Source organism: Salvia splendens, chromosome 19 (assembly GCF_004379255.2).
Source record: "Salvia splendens isolate huo1 chromosome 19, SspV2, whole genome shotgun sequence".
In the NCBI taxonomy this organism is placed as follows: Eukaryota; Viridiplantae; Streptophyta; class Magnoliopsida; order Lamiales; family Lamiaceae; genus Salvia; species Salvia splendens.
In genome coordinates this window covers 2,113,196-2,131,785 of record NC_056050.1, presented here as the reverse complement: position 1 = coordinate 2,131,785, position 18,590 = coordinate 2,113,196, and the positions used below count along the sequence as shown (strand labels likewise).

The 18,590-nt window shown below is 37.2% G+C and overlaps 1 protein-coding gene across 1 annotated transcript; it reads left to right on the top strand.

Annotated features, from left to right (window-relative positions):
- The first annotated feature begins 3,236 nt into the window (after positions 1 to 3,236).
- Positions 3,237 to 5,305, top strand: LOC121778256. The gene is made up of 5 exons (XM_042175575.1): positions 3,237 to 3,513; positions 3,594 to 3,674; positions 3,744 to 3,823; positions 3,905 to 4,104; positions 4,871 to 5,305. The coding sequence occupies exons 1-5, from the start codon at positions 3,359 to 3,361 to the stop codon at positions 4,949 to 4,951; spliced, it is 597 nt and encodes a 198-aa protein (XP_042031509.1). The 5' UTR covers positions 3,237 to 3,358; the 3' UTR covers positions 4,952 to 5,305.
- Positions 5,306 to 18,590: the final 13,285 nt, after the last annotated feature.

Sequence of the window (18,590 nt, the reverse complement as noted above, 5' to 3'; positions counted from 1 at the left end):
GCAGCAATTTCTTGGCCTACATCGAGAGCTTGACGTTTTAGATTTTAGTCTCCATTAATTGTGAAAGAGAGAGTTGACCTTATGAATTAATTAATGATTAATAGTATTTTATGACTTCCTCCTACCACCATGTAAATACTCCTTGTCCGATTGGAGAGGTTTTGGAATATGAGTCTCAATTAGCTGATCTTTCGATATTAGAGATTAATATGTGAAGTTTTTTTAAAGACGATATTTAAGAAAATGATATTTATTGAGTTTAGGAGAGAGAATAAAATATAAAAAGGAAAAAGTAAGAAGAATAAAAGAGAATAAAATAAGAAAGAGAGAATAAAATAAAAAAGATAAATATATTGAGTGAAAAATAATTTTATATATTTAATGTTTTGAGATATTTTTGAAAATATTACTATAATTTATTTTTAATTAGTATTTGAATCTACTGATTAGTAATTACAACATGTTTAAAAACATTAATCAATTCCAACTCAAAAAAGTAAAAGGTTTATTGAGTTCGAGTTGGGCTAGTTTAAAGCCCAAATCAGTTAAATAGTAGTACATGAATGCATGAGGCCATTAAAACACAAGCCCTAAAATTTTAAAATTGACGAAATCTTATTTTCCATTACTATATCTACTACTACTATTTTTAAAGCATTAGTATTATCTTACTCGCATTTAGGCATCCGTGGAATGATATTAATTCGTTGTTAGACAAAGCTTATTTATACTGCAACCATCCATAAAAAATAGACAAATTTTATACCGTCTACCAAAATTAAACTAATTCTAAAATGGAAAGTTTTAAACCAATATAAACACTACACATCATTCTAAATGTGGATCCCATAATCCATTAACACTAATTCTACAATATTTTCCTCCATCTCTCTTACTTTATCGATTCTGCATTAAAACTCGTGTTATTTACACAACGGTTAGGTAGCTAGTTCCTCACTATCTAACAGTCACTGACGTGACTCTATTTGGCTAGCTTCATCCATATAAACTATTATAATAATTACATTTTTGAAACAATTTTTAAAGTAATGGTTTGGGCTACTTTTATTTCATGTAGTAAATACATATTACTATGTATAAATTTAAGAATCCAAAATAGGTGTGTGGTAGTGCACTAGTGTGGTGTATATCAAACAAAGTTTTGGTGATTATATAAACTATAAATTTTGCATTCTCATCTTTTCTATTACAAAATGACAAAATATTTTCAACAGACCATACATATATACATTACATATGTGTTCTAGAACTTTTAACTTATTTTTTTCTTGCTTCTTGAATTTTTAAACTTTTCTTTTGTGTACTCCCTCCGTCCTATAACAGATGTCACACTTTCCTTTTTAGTTTATCCCATAAAAGATATCACATTATATTTAAGAAATCTGAATACTCATTCATGACCAGTGGACTCGGTATGAAGGTATATTTTTAAATAAGAGACAGGGGTGAGAATACGGGTACCCATGGATGCCTAAGCTGAAAAAAATTGGATATCCAAACCTAATAAAATTATTTCCACCAAGTGGTGCGCAGGCAATGATCCTATTGGCTGCAATCTCTTTAACTAGAAATTTTCTCCAATCTCATAAATTTTGTACACGCTGTAATTTAATTCTTTCCCTCTAAATAACTATTCAATTTGCTGTAATATAATTTCCATTGCAACAATTCATAAAATAATAGAAAAATGGATCTCCCAGGCACACGATACTCTCATAGGTGAGTCGAATTGTGTCGATAAAATAATTAATTAACGTTTACTTTAAAAAATTATTATGTTTATGCTAGATTTCTGTTGTTTGGGTGAGATTGAGACAAAATTTGTTGGCAATTGAAACTAGAAAAATAACATATAACTGTCCCACATCGGCTTTAAAAGAAAACTGAAACTAGTATATAAATCCCATGGACCACTCCTCCTATGACCAATTGGTTTTAGGATGGAACCCACAGATTTCTATCATGGTATCAGAGGGACCCACTGACTGTGGATCATATTTAACTGACCCAGCAGTATATCTGGGCTGAAACCGAAAAAAATGACTGATCCAACAGTATAACTGGGCTTAAAATTTGGGCCAGTGGTCCAACCGATCGAAAAAAAGGGCCAGTTGTCCAATCGATCAGAAAAAAAAGTCCAACCCCTCCAAGTTCACCTTGAAGGGTTTGAGGGAGGGTGTTGGCAATTGAAACTAGAAAAATAACATATAACTGTCCCACATCGGCCTTAAAAGAAAACTGAAACTAGTATATAAATCTCATGGACCACTCCTCCTATCACAACCCCTCCAAGTTCACCAAAGAAAACTGAAACTAGTATATAAATCCCATGGACCACTCCTCCTATCACAACCCCTCCAAGTTCACCTTGAAGGGTTTGAGGGAGGGTGTTGGCAATTGAAACTAGAAAAATAACATATAACTGTCCCACATCGGCCTTAAAAGAAAACTGAAACTAGTATATAAATCCCATGGACCACTCCTCCTATCACAACCCCTCCAAGTTCACCTTGAAGGGTTTGAGGGAGGGTGTTGGCAATTGAAACTAGAAAAATAACATATAACTGTCCCACATCGGCCATAAAAGAAAACTGAAACTAGTATATAAATCTCATGGACCACTCCTCCTATCACCAATTGGTTTTAGGATGGAACTCACGGATTTCTATCAAAATTATCTTACTTATTTAAACTCAAATCATGCTTATCATTCCATTATTTTACTTTTTGGACATTCCATTATTTTATTCTATTTTCTATTTTTTTTCTCTTCGTACGATATTTTCATGACAATAATGTTCCCTTAATAATTTCCTCAACGTTTCGACACATAAGGCTCACAACTCACACATTTGAATATCGGATCGATTTTTTGTCAATATTTTGATAATTAAATAAACTTTTATATTTTTTCGATTGAAATATAACTAATCAAAATAGAACTGAAATTTTGAATATTGAGGGAAAAAAAATCTGATCCGACTAGATTAGTAAGCATACGTGGACCAGCTCGTCAAATTTGTTTGTTTAACATGTGTTTCATTTCCATAATTTATTTTCTACATACGCAAACACAAATGAAATAATTGTTTTATTCGTGCCAACTTTTCAATTGTCATCTATCGCTAGTCCACATCGTAAATAGTAACCACAAATTCATGAAATTATATCACCAAATTATTGGTCCCCTATAATATAAAACCAATCCAAAACCCTAAGAATTATTTCTCAAAACACTACTCAACAAACATCTTCAATAATCTTCAACCAAACAACAAAAACACATAATTTCACCAACAAATCATCAACAAAACTCACACTCCCAAAGATCAAAGCTATGTCACTAGCGAGTTCTTCCTCCATCATCATCGCGAAGCCGGGCACGAGGCTTCAGTCCCTCTCTTGGAATCCCATCTCCAGATTAGCCCTTTCCAAGTGCAAGACCGATGAATTCGGCTTCTGGGCCTCCAAGAAAACACTTCAACATACAAGGTGTGTTAAAAAAAAGAAGAAAACTCAATCAGTTTTAATTAAAAATAGGTTTTTTAACTATATTTTTTTTTCTATTTTAGGAAATCTTTTGTTGTAAGTGCTGACACTGCACCTGAAAATCCACCGGCTTCTGCGCCATCACCACCTCCTTCCCAGCCCATGTAAGTAAAATTTCTCTCTATGTGACGATGATATGAAGAGCAAGTGTTGATAATTCAATGATGAAACAGGGGCTGGGTTTTGGGATTTGTTGTTACATTTATTCTACCGTTTTTTACTAGCAAATTGGGGCCATTACAGGAGGTAAAAGGTAAGATATTCAAATAAATGTCATTATTTTGTATGGGAATTATTGTTTTTTGAGAAAAAAAATGGTGTTTTGGGTGTACAGATAGGCTTGAAACTTCACTGCAAGCGGTGGAGAATATAGTGGAGGTGGTGGAGGTGGTGGCCGACTCCGTCGACAAGATCGCCGAGAACTACGCCGAGGATCTTCCTCAGGGAAAACTGCGAGATCTTGTTGAGAAAGTTGAACATTTGGCTGAGAAAACAGCCGAGGCGGCTGACGCTCTTGATAACGTCATCGATAAGGTATACTGTAATATCGTTGGTCCTTATTACTCCTAATTTTTAGTCGATTAAGGACGCTAATTTGTATTTATTAATGTGTCAATTGCGTTTTTACTAGCATCCCCAACTAAAATTAAAAGTCGCAAATGAAAATATCTTAGCAAAAAACAAAAGATTAAGGTGTTACTAGTATATAATTGCGTCCTCAACTTAAGAGCGTTTTTCATGTTAAAGTTTTATCATTTTTCAAATAATTTGTCTTTGATTTTGTGTTCTTATAAGATAATTTTTTTTGTAGTACTTTGTTTGTGAATCAAAATCTTATTTTGATTTGATTCGAAATTTATAAAATGAGTTAGTTGAACGCGGGACCTTAAATAAAATATGTAATGGTTGATATTTCAAAATAACAAAATAAAATCTCAAAAACTGAAGATAGTAGTTTATAATACTACGGAGTAATATTTCACTTTCATGGGGCTGCGTTTATTACTCCATCCGTCCCATAGAAATTTGTTATTTAGGGTTGTCATATGTTTTATGCGTGATTGGTACAGTAAGAGAGAATGAGACAAATAGTTGAAATTGTATAGTGGATGGTGGAACTCATAAATGATAAAGTAAAAGGGAAGGAGAAAAAAGTTGTTTTAAATGGATATGAACTATTTTTATGGGACGAACGAAAAAGAAAATATGACCTATTTCTATATATTGAAGGGAGTATTATTTTGAGAAATCAAAATATTGCGAAAATACTAATGAAAAATGATTGAATCATATTGTGCAGGTTCAAGATGTTAGCGAGCATGTGGACAGCATTACAATTGTAACCAATAAAGTAGAAGATCTTCTCCGGCACAAAAGATAATTAATTGAAATAATTCATTTTATACCTTTCTAGAACACCAATTTTAGCAAAGTATGTTAAAAAAGAGAAAATAAAATTGTTGGGCTAAGTCTAAAATATCAATAAGGAATAAATAGTGAATACTAGATTAAATGTGAGATGCACATAAAGGTATATAGAATCAATTACTTTGCAAAATTTACTAGCTTTTTTTTAGAAATCAAAATGTCAAATATTATAACCTTGATGTGTGATATTATATATATAGAGAGAGAGGGAGAGATTGGGGGAGAAATAATATGTTGTAACTTTTTGTAAGTATCTTTTGTATATTTTAATTTTTATATTCAGCCTACATTACGATTTTTATTTTAATTTTTGTATATTTATTTTAATTTTATTTGAAACTAAGGCATGATTGTAATGCTATCAGATACGCGACTCAATCTTGTTATCACAACGAGATCGATTCCGGAACGAGAAGAACGAATACTTGATATGAAAATGAATAAGCAAAAAAACAATTCTTGGAGAGTCAATGGAAATCTTGTGTTTTATTTGTGTGGAAGATTACAAAACTCATGGATGAAAAGATTCTTTTTCTTTTTCCACAGCTCGGCTCTATTTAACTAACACTTATCTAACAACTAGTTCAAACCTAACGGCTTTCATTTAAAGCTAACTAACTAGTCGCATCCGACGACGTGCATCAGTTAATAACAACTGTTAACTCCGAACTCGTTTAAGTTCGGCCAACACCGAGCACCAACACCGAGCACTGAGCACCGAGCTCAACACCGAACATTGAGCTCGGTTAATCCCTGAGCACGACTACAAACTCGACCAATCACCGAGCATGATTGCAGTTCGTCAGATCACTGAACAGCATATCGGTCCCTAATCGCCGAACAGTATATTGGTAACCGAACTGAACTGATTGTGCAGTTTTGCCCCAATCCTCATAACAAATCTCCACCTTGGGACATAACTGGACAATCCATAGATTTCATCCATCTTCCACAATCACTCCAGCTGAATCAGATTCACCAAATCCATGCAATACTTCAACTTAAGTCCGGGCAACACCTTTGTTAGCATATCAGCTGCATTGTGCTCAGTAGCTACCTTTTCAATCTTCACTGAGCCCATTTCAACTTCATCCCTCACAAAATGAAGCTTAACATCCACATGCTTGCTCCTCTCATGGAATGTCTGATGTTTTGACAAACATATGGCACTATTTGAATCACATAATACAGTCACAGCTCCTTGATCAACTCCAAAATCCGAGCAGATTCCTTTTAGCCACATGCTCTCCTTTACGGTCTCAGCCATGGAAATATATTCTGCCTCAGTTGTTGAGAGTGCCACCACAAATTGCAAACTCGACTTCCAACTTACAGCAGCTCCATACATGCAGAAAACATAGCCGGATTGGGACTTCCTTGTGTCAATGTTAGTAGCAAAATCAGAATCACAATATCCCAGTAGAGGCTGTGCATCAAAATTCTTACTTCCATCAAACAGTATGCCATAATCCTGAGTACCATTCAGATACCTTAGTATCCATTTTAAAGCATGCCAATGCTCCATACCTGGATCTGCCATGTATCTGCTCACAACACTTATGGCTTGGCTGATGTCTGGCCTTGTACACACCATGGTGTACATGATGCTTCCCACTATGTTTGCATATGGGATTTTATCCATCTCTCTTCTCTGACTATCATCTTTAGGGCACTGATTTACACTGAGCTTAAACTGCTGGCTCAGGGGCACACTCACTGGTTTGCTTTTATCCATCTGAAATTTCTTGATCACATTCCTGATGTAATCTTTCTGAGTTAGCCATATCCTTTTCTTGTCTCTATCCCTTATGATCTCCATTCCAAGGATCTTCTTTGCATCTCCAAGATCCTTCATATCAAATTCAGATTTCAGATCACCTTTCACTAACTCCACCTCTTCCTTATGCTCTGCAGAGATCAGCATATCATCTACATACAATAGTAGATATGCCACAGCAACTCCACCTCTTCTCTTGATGAAGACACAATGATCATACAAAGACTTCTCAAAACCGATCTTATGCATGAACTCATTGAACCTGAGATACCACTGTCTTGAACTTTGTTTTAGACCATACAAGCTTCTTTTCAGCAAACACACCTTTCCTTCATTTCCTGGTTGGACAAAACCAGGAGGCTGCTCCATGTAAATTTTCTCTTCGAGCTCTCCATGAAGAAAGGCTGTTTTGACATCGAGTTGCTGCAATTCCCAATTTCTCTGAGCAACAATGGCAAGTAGAATCCTGATGGAGCTATGCTTTACCACAGGGGAGAATATTTCATTATAATCTACTCCCTCCTTTTGTGTAAAGCCTTTGGCCACCAACCTGGCTTTAAATCTGATTTGATTGTTGTTGAAGGCCTCAATTTTCTTCTTAAAAATCCATTTACAACCAACTGTTTTCTGATCAGTTGGCCTCAACACCAAAATCCATGTGTGATTTTTGTACAAGCTATCAATCTCCTCCTGCATGGCTAATAGCCACTGATCCTTCTCCGGACTCCTTATTGCTTCCTTGTAATTTGAAGGCTCATGATAGTCCATCTCCTCAGCTATGGCCAGTGCATAGTGCATCATATCAAAATCCTGAAATCTGGAAGGGAGCTTGATCCTTCTTCTGGTTCTGTCTCTTGCAACCAGTCTCTGTGGAGTCTTGATGTTACTTTCATGTTCAGAGGATCCACCAACACTGGTTTCTTGTGAATTTCTCACAGTATCTGGTGGACTTCTTACAGCATCAGATGAGGATTCCCTCTGACCCTCCACCTCAAACTCAACAGTCTGAACTTGCTTCATGAAGAAAGGCATTTCAGATTCCCTGAAAATAACATCCCTACTGATGACAACCTTCTTATTCCCTTCCTCACAGCACCATAATCTGTAACCTTTAACTCCAACCTGATAGCCTATCATCACACATCTGAGAGCCCTTGGTTCCAGCTTTCCTTGTTTGATGTGAGCATATGCTCTACACCCAAATGGTCTTAATTTTGAATAGTCTCCATAAGATCCATACCATCTACTATCCGGAGTCTGATTTTCAATGGCAGCAGAGGGGCATTTGTTGATTAAAACAACAGCTGTGGAGGCTGCTTCTGCCCAAAATGGTTTTGACATTCCAGATGCTATCAACATGCATCTTACCCTTTCAAGAATGGTTCTATTTATTCTCTCGGCGACCCCATTTTGTTGTGGGTTGTGAGGCACCGTTCTATGCCTTTTAATTCCTTTTCTCTTGCAAAACTCATCAAACTGATGGGACAAAAATTCCAGCCCATTGTCAGTTCTTAGGCATCTCAAAGGCTTCCCCTTTTCTAGTTCAACTGCAGTACACCACTCCTGAAATTTCTTGAAGGTCTCTGACTTTTCTTTCATGATCATTATCCAAACCTTTCTTGAAAAATCATCAACAAATGATAAGAAATACCTGCCTCCTCCAATGCTATTTACTGGTGCAGGGCCCCATATGTCACTGTGAACATATTGGAGAGGTTGTGTTGAGTTATGTTTGCCCACTCCATATGGCAGCTTCTTGTTTTTGCCAAGAATGCATTCTTCACACGATCCAATGGCTCTTTGTATCTCTGAATCAGCCATCTGAATAATGCCTTGCTTTACCAGCTGCATCAGCCCAGTGTCCCCCACATGGCCCAGCCTAGCATGCCAATTGATGGTCTTTTGTGTGTTGTTAGCTGTTCCAGCAACTGCCTCAGCTTTCAGATAATAGAGCACATTGTTTCTGACAGCCTTCATGATCATTTGGCCATCCTTTTTGACAAGCATCTCTCCACCAAAGAGAGTCAATTCGTAGCCATTCTTCTCAAGAAGACCCAAGGATATAAGATTCCTTTTAATGGATGGGATGTATCTCACATCAGTGAGAGTTCTGAAAATTCCATTGTCCATCCTCAAACATATGCTCCCAACACCCCTTACATCACACACATGGTCATCTCCCAGCAACACCGAGCCTTCAGATTCCTTTAAATCTTGGAACCAGTCGAGATTGGAGGACATATGGAAACTGCAGCCTGAGTCCATGATCCATAGCCTTGATAATGGGCTATCCTCCACCACATTGAGAGCTCTTGCCTCTTCAATTTCCTCTGTGATAGCTGCTGTGCCATCTCCTTTGTGATTTTCAGATTGCTTTTTCTTCCAAGCAAAACAATTTTGCTTGATGTGTCCTGGTTTCTTACACCAGAAGCAGCTTCTAGATTCCTTTTGATCTTCTTCCTTAGATGATCTTGGCTTCCACTTGTCAGATGGGGGTTTCTTGAATTTGAATTGTTTCTTTGAAGTTGCCTTCACATTGAGGCTTTCAGCAGCTTGATCGATTGGCTTGCTGACACATTTCTGCATTGCCTTCAGCTTTAATGCAGAAAATACCTCCTCCAAAGTCACTTTCGAATCCCTTCCAAGAAGTATTGAGTCTTTGAATTGCTCAAAACTCTGAGGCAGAGCATTCAATAACATCAAAGCTTTATCCTCATCTTTCATGGGATCATCCACACCCTCAAGATCATCTATATACTTTCGAAAATCTTCCAGCTGATCCGCCAGATTCTTGGAGTCAGAAAATCTAAAGTTGAACAATCTTTGCTTGAGATGCAACCTATTGGAGATTGACTTCTCCATATATATTTTCTCCAATTTCTCCCACACTCCCGCGGCATCATCCTCTTTCTGAACCTCCCTCAAGACTCTATCGCTGAGGCACAAGACAATCGAGCTATACGCCTTGTATTCCAGTTCTTGACATTTCGCCGCATCCATCCCTTGAATGTCTTTCTTGTCCGTCTTGGATTTCACATAATCCCAGACGCCTTGCTGCATCAGAACAGCTCTCATCTTCAATCTCCACAGGCCGAAATCATTTTCGCCGGTGAATTTCTCAACGTCGAACTTTGCGGTAGACATTGTTGAATTCGTCGTCCTTCTTCGATTCCCACAGACGGCGCCAATTTGTAATGCTATCAGATACGCGACTCAATCTTGTTATCACAACGAGATCGATTCCGGAACGAGAAGAACGAATACTTGATATGAAAATGAATAAGCAAAAAAACAATTCTTGGAGAGTCAATGGAAATCTTGTGTTTTATTTGTGTGGAAGATTACAAAACTCATGGATGAAAAGATTCTTTTTCTTTTTCCACAGCTCGGCTCTATTTAACTAACACTTATCTAACAACTAGTTCAAACCTAACGGCTTTCATTTAAAGCTAACTAACTAGTCGCATCCGACGACGTGCATCAGTTAATAACAACTGTTAACTCCGAACTCGTTTAAGTTCGGCCAACACCGAGCACCAACACCGAGCACTGAGCACCGAGCTCAACACCGAACATTGAGCTCGGTTAATCCCTGAGCACGACTACAAACTCGACCAATCACCGAGCATGATTGCAGTTCGTCAGATCACTGAACAGCATATCGGTCCCTAATCGCCGAACAGTATATTGGTAACCGAACTGAACTGATTGTGCAGTTTTGCCCCAATCCTCATAACAATGATCGACGAACAACAAAATCTCCATTAATTATTTGGGATAAGTAGTTTGTGGAGGAATATGAATGAAGTCGTCATCTCATGTGGTCCTCTATCTGTAGACATTATTTGGTGAAGAACTTATTTTTATTCTAGTATAGATAGTGATTGGTGGAAAAGGAGTGATTTTGAACTTTCTATTATATAAAATTTGGATTATCGTTATCGATTCTATCTTGAAAAAAATTGATACACATATTAAATGTGTGGAAGAAAGCTTAATTAGACGATTTGGAGAAATTAAGTGCTAGTAAAACCTCTAGCTAGCTTAAAGTTTATGGGCATTATTAGTAATATTATACTCCCTCTATCTCATTATAAGTCATGCGTTTCTTTTTTGCCGTTGTTTTGAGAAATCATTTAAGGTTATTTTAATAATACCAATTATTGCTCATCTAATTAAAGTAATCTATGCAACCATGTAATTGAAGAAAATTATTCTATTATATACTTATGGTGAATTATAAATATGAACTTAAAAATGATATATTAGGAAAATTAAATACCAAGGGTGAGATAGCTAGATGCAATGTAGACTCAGGTAGGCCAGCTTATTCGGCCGGGTCCGGTTCTACCCGGTCCGGTTGACCGGGTACCCGGTTGCTAATTTTCATGAATCTTGGACCCGGAACCGGAATCGGACGGTTCCGGTTCGGAACCGGCCGGGTAAGAACCGGTCGATTCTGATTTCGAACCGGAACCGATTTGTACTTTTAATTTTAGTTTAAATATAACAATTAAGGGTAAGTTATTTATTATTTACCCTAATTTTAATCTAGCACCACCAGAGATATGGTATTTCCTTCGCATGTTTCCTTGTTGAGTATAGTGGTAAATAATAGAAGTCATAAATGAGGTATAATATCCAAAACACATAAATTGGAAAATCATATGATCAACCCGAAAGAATACATTCAGTAGACTAAAGAATTAAAACCTACCTTGACAAATAGTATTAATAAATAATTTACCGTTAATTACTATACTTAAATTTTAATAAAAATTTTCAATTTCATAAAATCTAAAATTGATATATTATTCGGTTCGAGGTAGAATCGGAACCGGAATTTTTAAAATCATTAGAACTGGTACCGGACCGGCTCTCCGGTTCCCGGTTCCTCAATTACCCGGTCGGTTCCGGTTCCATTCCGGGTACCCGAGAACCGGAGAACCGGTTAAGCCGGCCTAGACTCAGGAATCACCAAAATTCCAGAAAATTGTAAAATTGAATCCGACAAATTTTCACATAAAACCTCAAATCCCATGGAACCTTGAATCAATAAAATTAACGTTATACTACACATAGTAATAAAATATTATGCGTGAAAAAAAGAAAAAAAAAAGAGAAGAACTGTGACACACGTTTCCCTTGCAATAAAATGGTCCACTTTTGCTAGCTGTATCAATCGATAGCCATATCACATGTTTTTGTCTATTCATTATCTTCAAAACTGACCTCTTTTCCTTCGTATCGTTTGGTTTTGGATTTCACATTGATTGTGAATTGAGGAATCTTGAGGGCTGGCTTTGTTTTTCTTTTAATTTTGTCATGTTTTGAATAATGATAAACATTTACTAAGTAATCCTTAAAATTATAATCCTTCCGTCTCATTCTAAGTGGAACATTTCTAATTTGACACGAGATTTTGTGTAGTGCTGTTTTGTGAGTAGAGTTGAAAAAATAAAGTAAGAGAGGGAAAAAGTAGAGAGAGTAATGTTTTTATATTTAGAAATGAGTCATTTAGAGTGGTACATCCCAAAAAGAAAAATGCGTCATTTAGAGTGAGCCGGAGGGAGTATAAATCAAATTTATGTATATAAATTTCAAAATTGATTTTGCCTTACTCTAGTTGATATTTTTTGGTATAATATCTTCAATGATGCAAAAGTTCTTTGGCGCTAATAGTCTACATGATTGTGACATTTTGTATACTATTTGTTAATTTTTATTATAGAATTAAAACAACATACGCATGCAGTGTGTAGAAATTTATCCTAGTACTATATAGCATAGTATTTGTTTTACTGACTGAATTATATGCATGTTATCGGTAAATCTTTCTATTAGATGAGTTTTACAAAGCATAGTATAACAATTGAATATAAATTCTAAAAATAAATAATTACTATATATATACAACCATAATTTGATGGTAAGATTTGGGGAAGAGAATAGAATAAATTATAATTAATACATATCAATCTATTTTAGGACTTGGTGGTGATTTGATTCTGATCTTTATTTCCCTTTCTGTGCTCTTATAATTATTCACATTAACTATAGAATTTTCAACGAGAGTTCACAACTTGACACCTTAACAAAATAGAAAGAACGAAACTGAAAGAAACGCCAACGAGATGAAAAATAATACTCCTAAGTCAAAAATATTTTCTAGTACAAGGTCAATAAAAAAATAGACAAGAGACTAATATAGTAAATGGTGTAGATATGTTGTTTCTTTCATCTTCTAGTAAAAAAGAGAGTTTATAGTAAGTGGTAGCACTTCCAAGTTGGTGAAGCATCCGATGCAACTCCTTCACTTTGTATCCAATATCAAAAATGTGTACATGGACTTGTTCCAACATTGGGAGATTCATCTTCGAACATTCCAAAGCTGAAAACTTCTCGTAACTAAACGAGGTAATTAAGCAACGGAGCAGAAATCTCTTCCATGTTACCCAAGTATTGAAGGATTTCAAGAACTCTAGCCTTTAAGACAAGGCCAGTCAAACGACAACCGCGCAGAGTGAGCTTCTCGAGCTCCGGGAGGCCGGCAAACGGCTCCATCCCGTTGTCATCATCGAAGGTCAAATAGGCTTCAAGGTAAAGGGTTTTCAAATTTGGTAAAGAAGCCGTCCGGGTACATGAGTCACGTTGTTAAATAGCTTGAGCTCGAGCTCGCGCAGCGTCGTGGAGGTGAGAAGCGCGGCGGGAAGGCTCAGAGTATTGTATCGCTGGTGATTATGTAACAAATTTTTCTTGGTGTCCAAGTTTGTATTTTTGACTAAAACTTCGCAAATACTATTTTTATTATTGACATAAGATTATAGATCCACCTATTATGTATAACATTATTTCTGACAATTTTTTATTAAAATATAAGGATCTTGGGATTCCTATCATTTAATATTGAGGATCTTGATCAAAATAAGAATCGAAATCTTACCATGAGATTTTGCAAATCTGATATACGTGTCATATGAATATCATTATTGATTAGTTTTAAAGTTATTTTATAAAATCTAAATTTGAGATCTTTTTATATTTTAGGCCATCTTTCTAAATTAAACTAAACACTAATTTACAATAGTCTTCACTAAAAGTGTGTTGGTTTTGTGTTTTGTTTGAGAAAATATTCAGTGGTGCGGACACACCACGTGACATGATGACGTGGTGTGTCCCACTAATTAGAAGTATAAGGTATATACTTCTTATAAATAGAATAAAATTTTGAAATTTAAAAACTTTTCAAACTGCAATTTAAACTATTAATACATATATATAATAATAATAAATTTCATTTTTTTATTTATCTATTCACATCGTGTAAGACTAATTTATATACGTATTTTTTATATTGTGTAATGGTAAAATAAATTTATATAAATATTTTTAGTTTCATGCCATAGTATTAATATGATTAATTATGATTAAGTTTATTAATATGATAAATGCAAAATGAAAAAAATAGTAAACTTAAGTTAATGTATTGTGATTGTTTGAGATACATACATTACTAAGTCAATTTTTTTAATTTTGTGTAATGGTAAAATAAAATTATATATATATATTTTTTTAAATTTTGGTGGCTATAGTTCTAACATGATTAATTATGATTTAGTTTATTATGGAGTATTATGTTTTTATTTTTGATTTTTTCATGTATAAATACAAAATGAAAAAATGATAAATTTAAATTAATGTATTGTGATTTTTGAGATATATATATGATACATATATAATACGTTCACATATATAGATATACTCCATAAAATTGGAAAAAAAGGAGAAAATAGTCTCATCAAAATTTAAAAAAATCACCTAAAATAATGTGAGTACATAATGAGAAAAAGATGAAATATAAGAGCATCAGCAGCGGTGAGTCCGTGCTCGTCCGTCCGTGCCAGCGACACGGCACCGCCTACTCGCCACTGCGCTCTTGCCGCTGGCGCGGCGCTGCTCGATGCATCGAGCACGTCCGTGCCAGCGAGCAGCTGACGTAGTGCGTTCTGATTGACCAACGACATTTCCGTTGGAAATTCATTTTTTTAAAAAAATTGAAAATAATACCAAAAATAAAAAAAATATTTTTAGATTCCCAAAAATATGGCTTTTTTTACCATTTTTCTGGATTTTTTTCTAATTTTTTATTCCCAAAATCATCTATAAATACACACATTTATCATCCATTTTTCACACCCATTCATCTCTCATTCATATTTTTTCATACAACTTATCTACATCTTTCTCTCTCACTAAAACCCTCTCAAATGGATTTCACCAATCTCATTGCGGAAGCGGAACGCGAAGAACAAGAATACTATGAACAATATCGTGCCGCCTATGAAGCCTATGTCACCGCGAATACCCCCGCCCCTCTTCCTCGACCAACTAGATCAACTCGCCACTACATCCATCGTGACCGGGAGGGAGCCAACGAAAGGCTCGTTGCCGAATATTTTTTCGACCAGCTGTGGTTTCTGGAAGATTACTTTCGGCGACGTTTTCGCATGTCAAAACGCTTGTTTATGTGTATTGTCAACACATTATTCGCCCATGTTGAATACTTTCAAACAAGTACAGACGCAACCGGTCGGCAAAGTCTCTCGGCGTTGTAGAAGTGTACGTGTGCCATCTGACAACTTGCTACTGGGCAAACGGCTGACCTCTTCGACGAGTATTTGCATGTCGGTGAGTCAATTGGAATCCTTTGCCTTAAAAATTTTTGCGACAGCGTTCTTTCAGCTTTCAGTGAGGAATTCCTTCGGTTGCTTCGTCTTCACGAAACAGTCCATGGTTTTCCCGGTATGCTTGGCAGCATTGACTGCATGCACTGGAGGTGTAAGAATTGCCCGGCTGCTTGGAGGGGGCAACACTTAAGCGGCCACAAAGGCGGCGGCCCAACACTTATCTTTGAAGCAGTCGCCAACTACCGCCTATGGATTTGACATGCATGTTGGTTTCTGGGGATTACAAGAGATAAAAGCCGGGCGTAATACAACCCAAAAGAAGGAATACAAAAGAAGAAACTGAACTAGAATGAGATTACAAATGTAAAAACGAAATAGTAACCGTGAATAATGTTTGAGCCGAGTCGAGGAGGCCTCTTCCCGCAAGACGAGATACGCCCCGGTAGTGCTCTTCGGTTTGGCGTGTCGTCCCCAAAGGTAAAACGGCTACGTCTCTATTGATGCAGCACCGCAATCAGTAGAGCTCCGGCGAACTGGATGTAGGAGAGAGCAGAGCTTCGACAGAAAGACAATGCAGAGAGGGAGAGAGCTTATGCTGTAATGCTTGTGAATGATGTAGTGTAATGCATGGAGTGGCTAGCCTATTTATAGGCTCAGTCCATTGCTGTGGGTCAACAGCCATGAAGGCTCATCATGGCAGATTTGTAACCGCCGACGGTTACGAGCGTGTGGCAAGAGTGTGCCATCCGTGTGTGGAGCGTGTGGATTTCTCACGTGGCAGCCGTGACTGTGCCTCGCTTGACGACGTGTCAAGCCACTTGGATTGCTGACTCGGCGGTGGTCCAAAAAGAATAGTTTGGGCCAAGCCCCAAGCCCAAAGACCACCCAAAGACCAATTGCCAAGATCCAAGTCCAAGATCAAGATCGAGATCGAGATCGGGATCAGGATCGGGCCCGGGCCCGCGGCCACGAGCACGGGCACGGGCTCGGGCTCTGGCGGGCGGTGGCGCGCGCGTGTGCGCTCGTGTGGGCTCTTTCACCCATCTTGGTCCACTATAATTATTAAGTAACATAAAGTCACTTAATTTATACACATTAAAAGATGTGTTAATCCTCCAATGTGGGATAATTAACACTAGTTAATTATTCCCTAAGCTCCAACTCCAAGCTTTAATAAAAGCTAATTATGCCCAACTTTAATCCACTATTTCTCACTCACCGGAAATCGGATTTGAGAAAGTGAATATACTACATTTATCTACGTAAAATGTAGATCGACGCTATGTCATTTAATTTCACAAAATTAAATGTCTCGTCACATTTATTATTTGGTCAAAATCCATTGACCGGGCATATTTAATACCATGATTTCTACAATCCCCCACATGAGTGGAAATAGCCGAATGCATATGCATGCAGACACAAGCTCAACCCTCGAGAGGTATATAAGCATAAGGATAGGTAGTTGTTGACTTTGAACCCTCCATAGTCGACACCATCGGATACACATGCGGCTTAGTAGCGCGATGCTTTGAACTAATCCCCCACGGCGTGCACCGAGACAATGGTGTTAACGCTTAAACACCTCAACCTCCTCCGTTCTCACGTTTTGTGTCCATTGCGGTCTTGGACACCACTTTAGATTCATAAGTGCGTTTTTTATGAAGGGACCACATCGGATACATAGGTGATTCTTAGTCAAGTACCTTGCCATACTTGGTCTCTTTGAGAATTCCATCTCTTTGAGATCCTTAAGAACTATTAAAAGTCATAGACTTAGCCTTTACCACTAAGCAAGCTCTCCAACACTCTATTGCTCTATAGGGAATAGATATAGTTGAGTGTTTCTCATGAACTCTCATAGCTTAGTTGTCCCTTTGAACCAAGTTCTTGGGATCTCCAGTCATCATGGTTGGGTTACCACTATGATAATTCTTTAGTTTGTGGATTTCAAACCCATTCCCTCTAGCAACTTATTCATTTGATCACGGTTTAACCCTTTGGTTAGCGGATCCGCTGGATTATCTATTGACTTCACATAGTCAATTGTAAGTGATCAAATGTCTCACGGTGTTATGTCGTCGACGTATATGTCGAGACTTACCGTTATAGAAGCCATTGTTTGCCCTTCCAATAGCTGCTTGGCTATCGCAGTGGATCAGCACTGGTGGCACTGGCTTAGACCAACATGGAATGTCTTCAAGGAAGTTCTTAAGCCACTAGGCATCCTCACCAGCCTTATCCAAGGCAATGAACTCCGATTCCATTGTTGATCGGGCTATACAGGTCTGTTTTGTGGATTTCCACGATACAGCACCACCCCCAATAGTGAAGACATATCCACTTGTTGAAAGTGAGTCTCTATTATCGGATATCCAATTGGCATCACAGTACCCTTCAAGTACCGGGGGGTATCTCGAGAAGTGTAGCCCAAGATTTTGAGTGTGTTTTAAATATCTCAAAACCCTCACAAGAGCTCTCCAATGCTCTTTGCTTGGATTGCTCGTGTAACGACTCAACTTGTTCACGGCACAAGCAATGTCAGGTCGAGTGCAATTAGTCAAGTACATGATGCACCCGATGACCCGTGCATACTCTTCTTGTGCAACGGGCTCGCCTTTGTTTTTGCTCAAGTGAACGTCGAGTTCAATTGGAGTCTTAACCGGCGCGCCATCATAGGCTTTGAATTTATTCAATATCTTCTCAACATAATGTGATTGTGTTAAGATGATTCCATCATTCGTTCTTAGAATCTTTATTCCAAGAATTACATCGGCTAGACCCATGTCTTTCATGTCAAAGTTTCTCTTTAACATGGCCTTTGTATCGTTAATTACTTGAGTGTTGCTACCCAAGATTAACATATCATCAACGTAGAGACACACTATAACATGACCGTTATTAGTGCTCTTGATGTAGACACATTTGTCGCACTCGTTGATTTTAAACCCATTTGATAACATCACATTATCAAACTTCAAGTGCCATTGCAATGGCGCTTGTTTCAATCCATATAGGGACTTTACGAGCTTGCATACCTTTTTTCTCTTGTCCAGGTACTACAAACCCTTCGGGTTGTTCCATATAGATTTCATCTTCTAGTTCACCATTTAGAAACGCGGTCTTTA

Excerpts from the sequence above, each read along its gene's own strand:
- LOC121778256 (XM_042175575.1), top strand. The coding sequence starts at position 3,359 with ATGTCACTAGCGAGTTCTTCCTCCATCATCATCGCGAAGCCGGGCACG. Across the intron at positions 3,824-3,904 it reads GCCATTACAGGAGGTAAAAG|ATAGGCTTGAAACTTCACTG; the intron begins GTAAGATATTCA and ends TTGGGTGTACAG. Across the intron at positions 4,105-4,870 it reads TTGATAACGTCATCGATAAG|GTTCAAGATGTTAGCGAGCA; the intron begins GTATACTGTAAT and ends CATATTGTGCAG.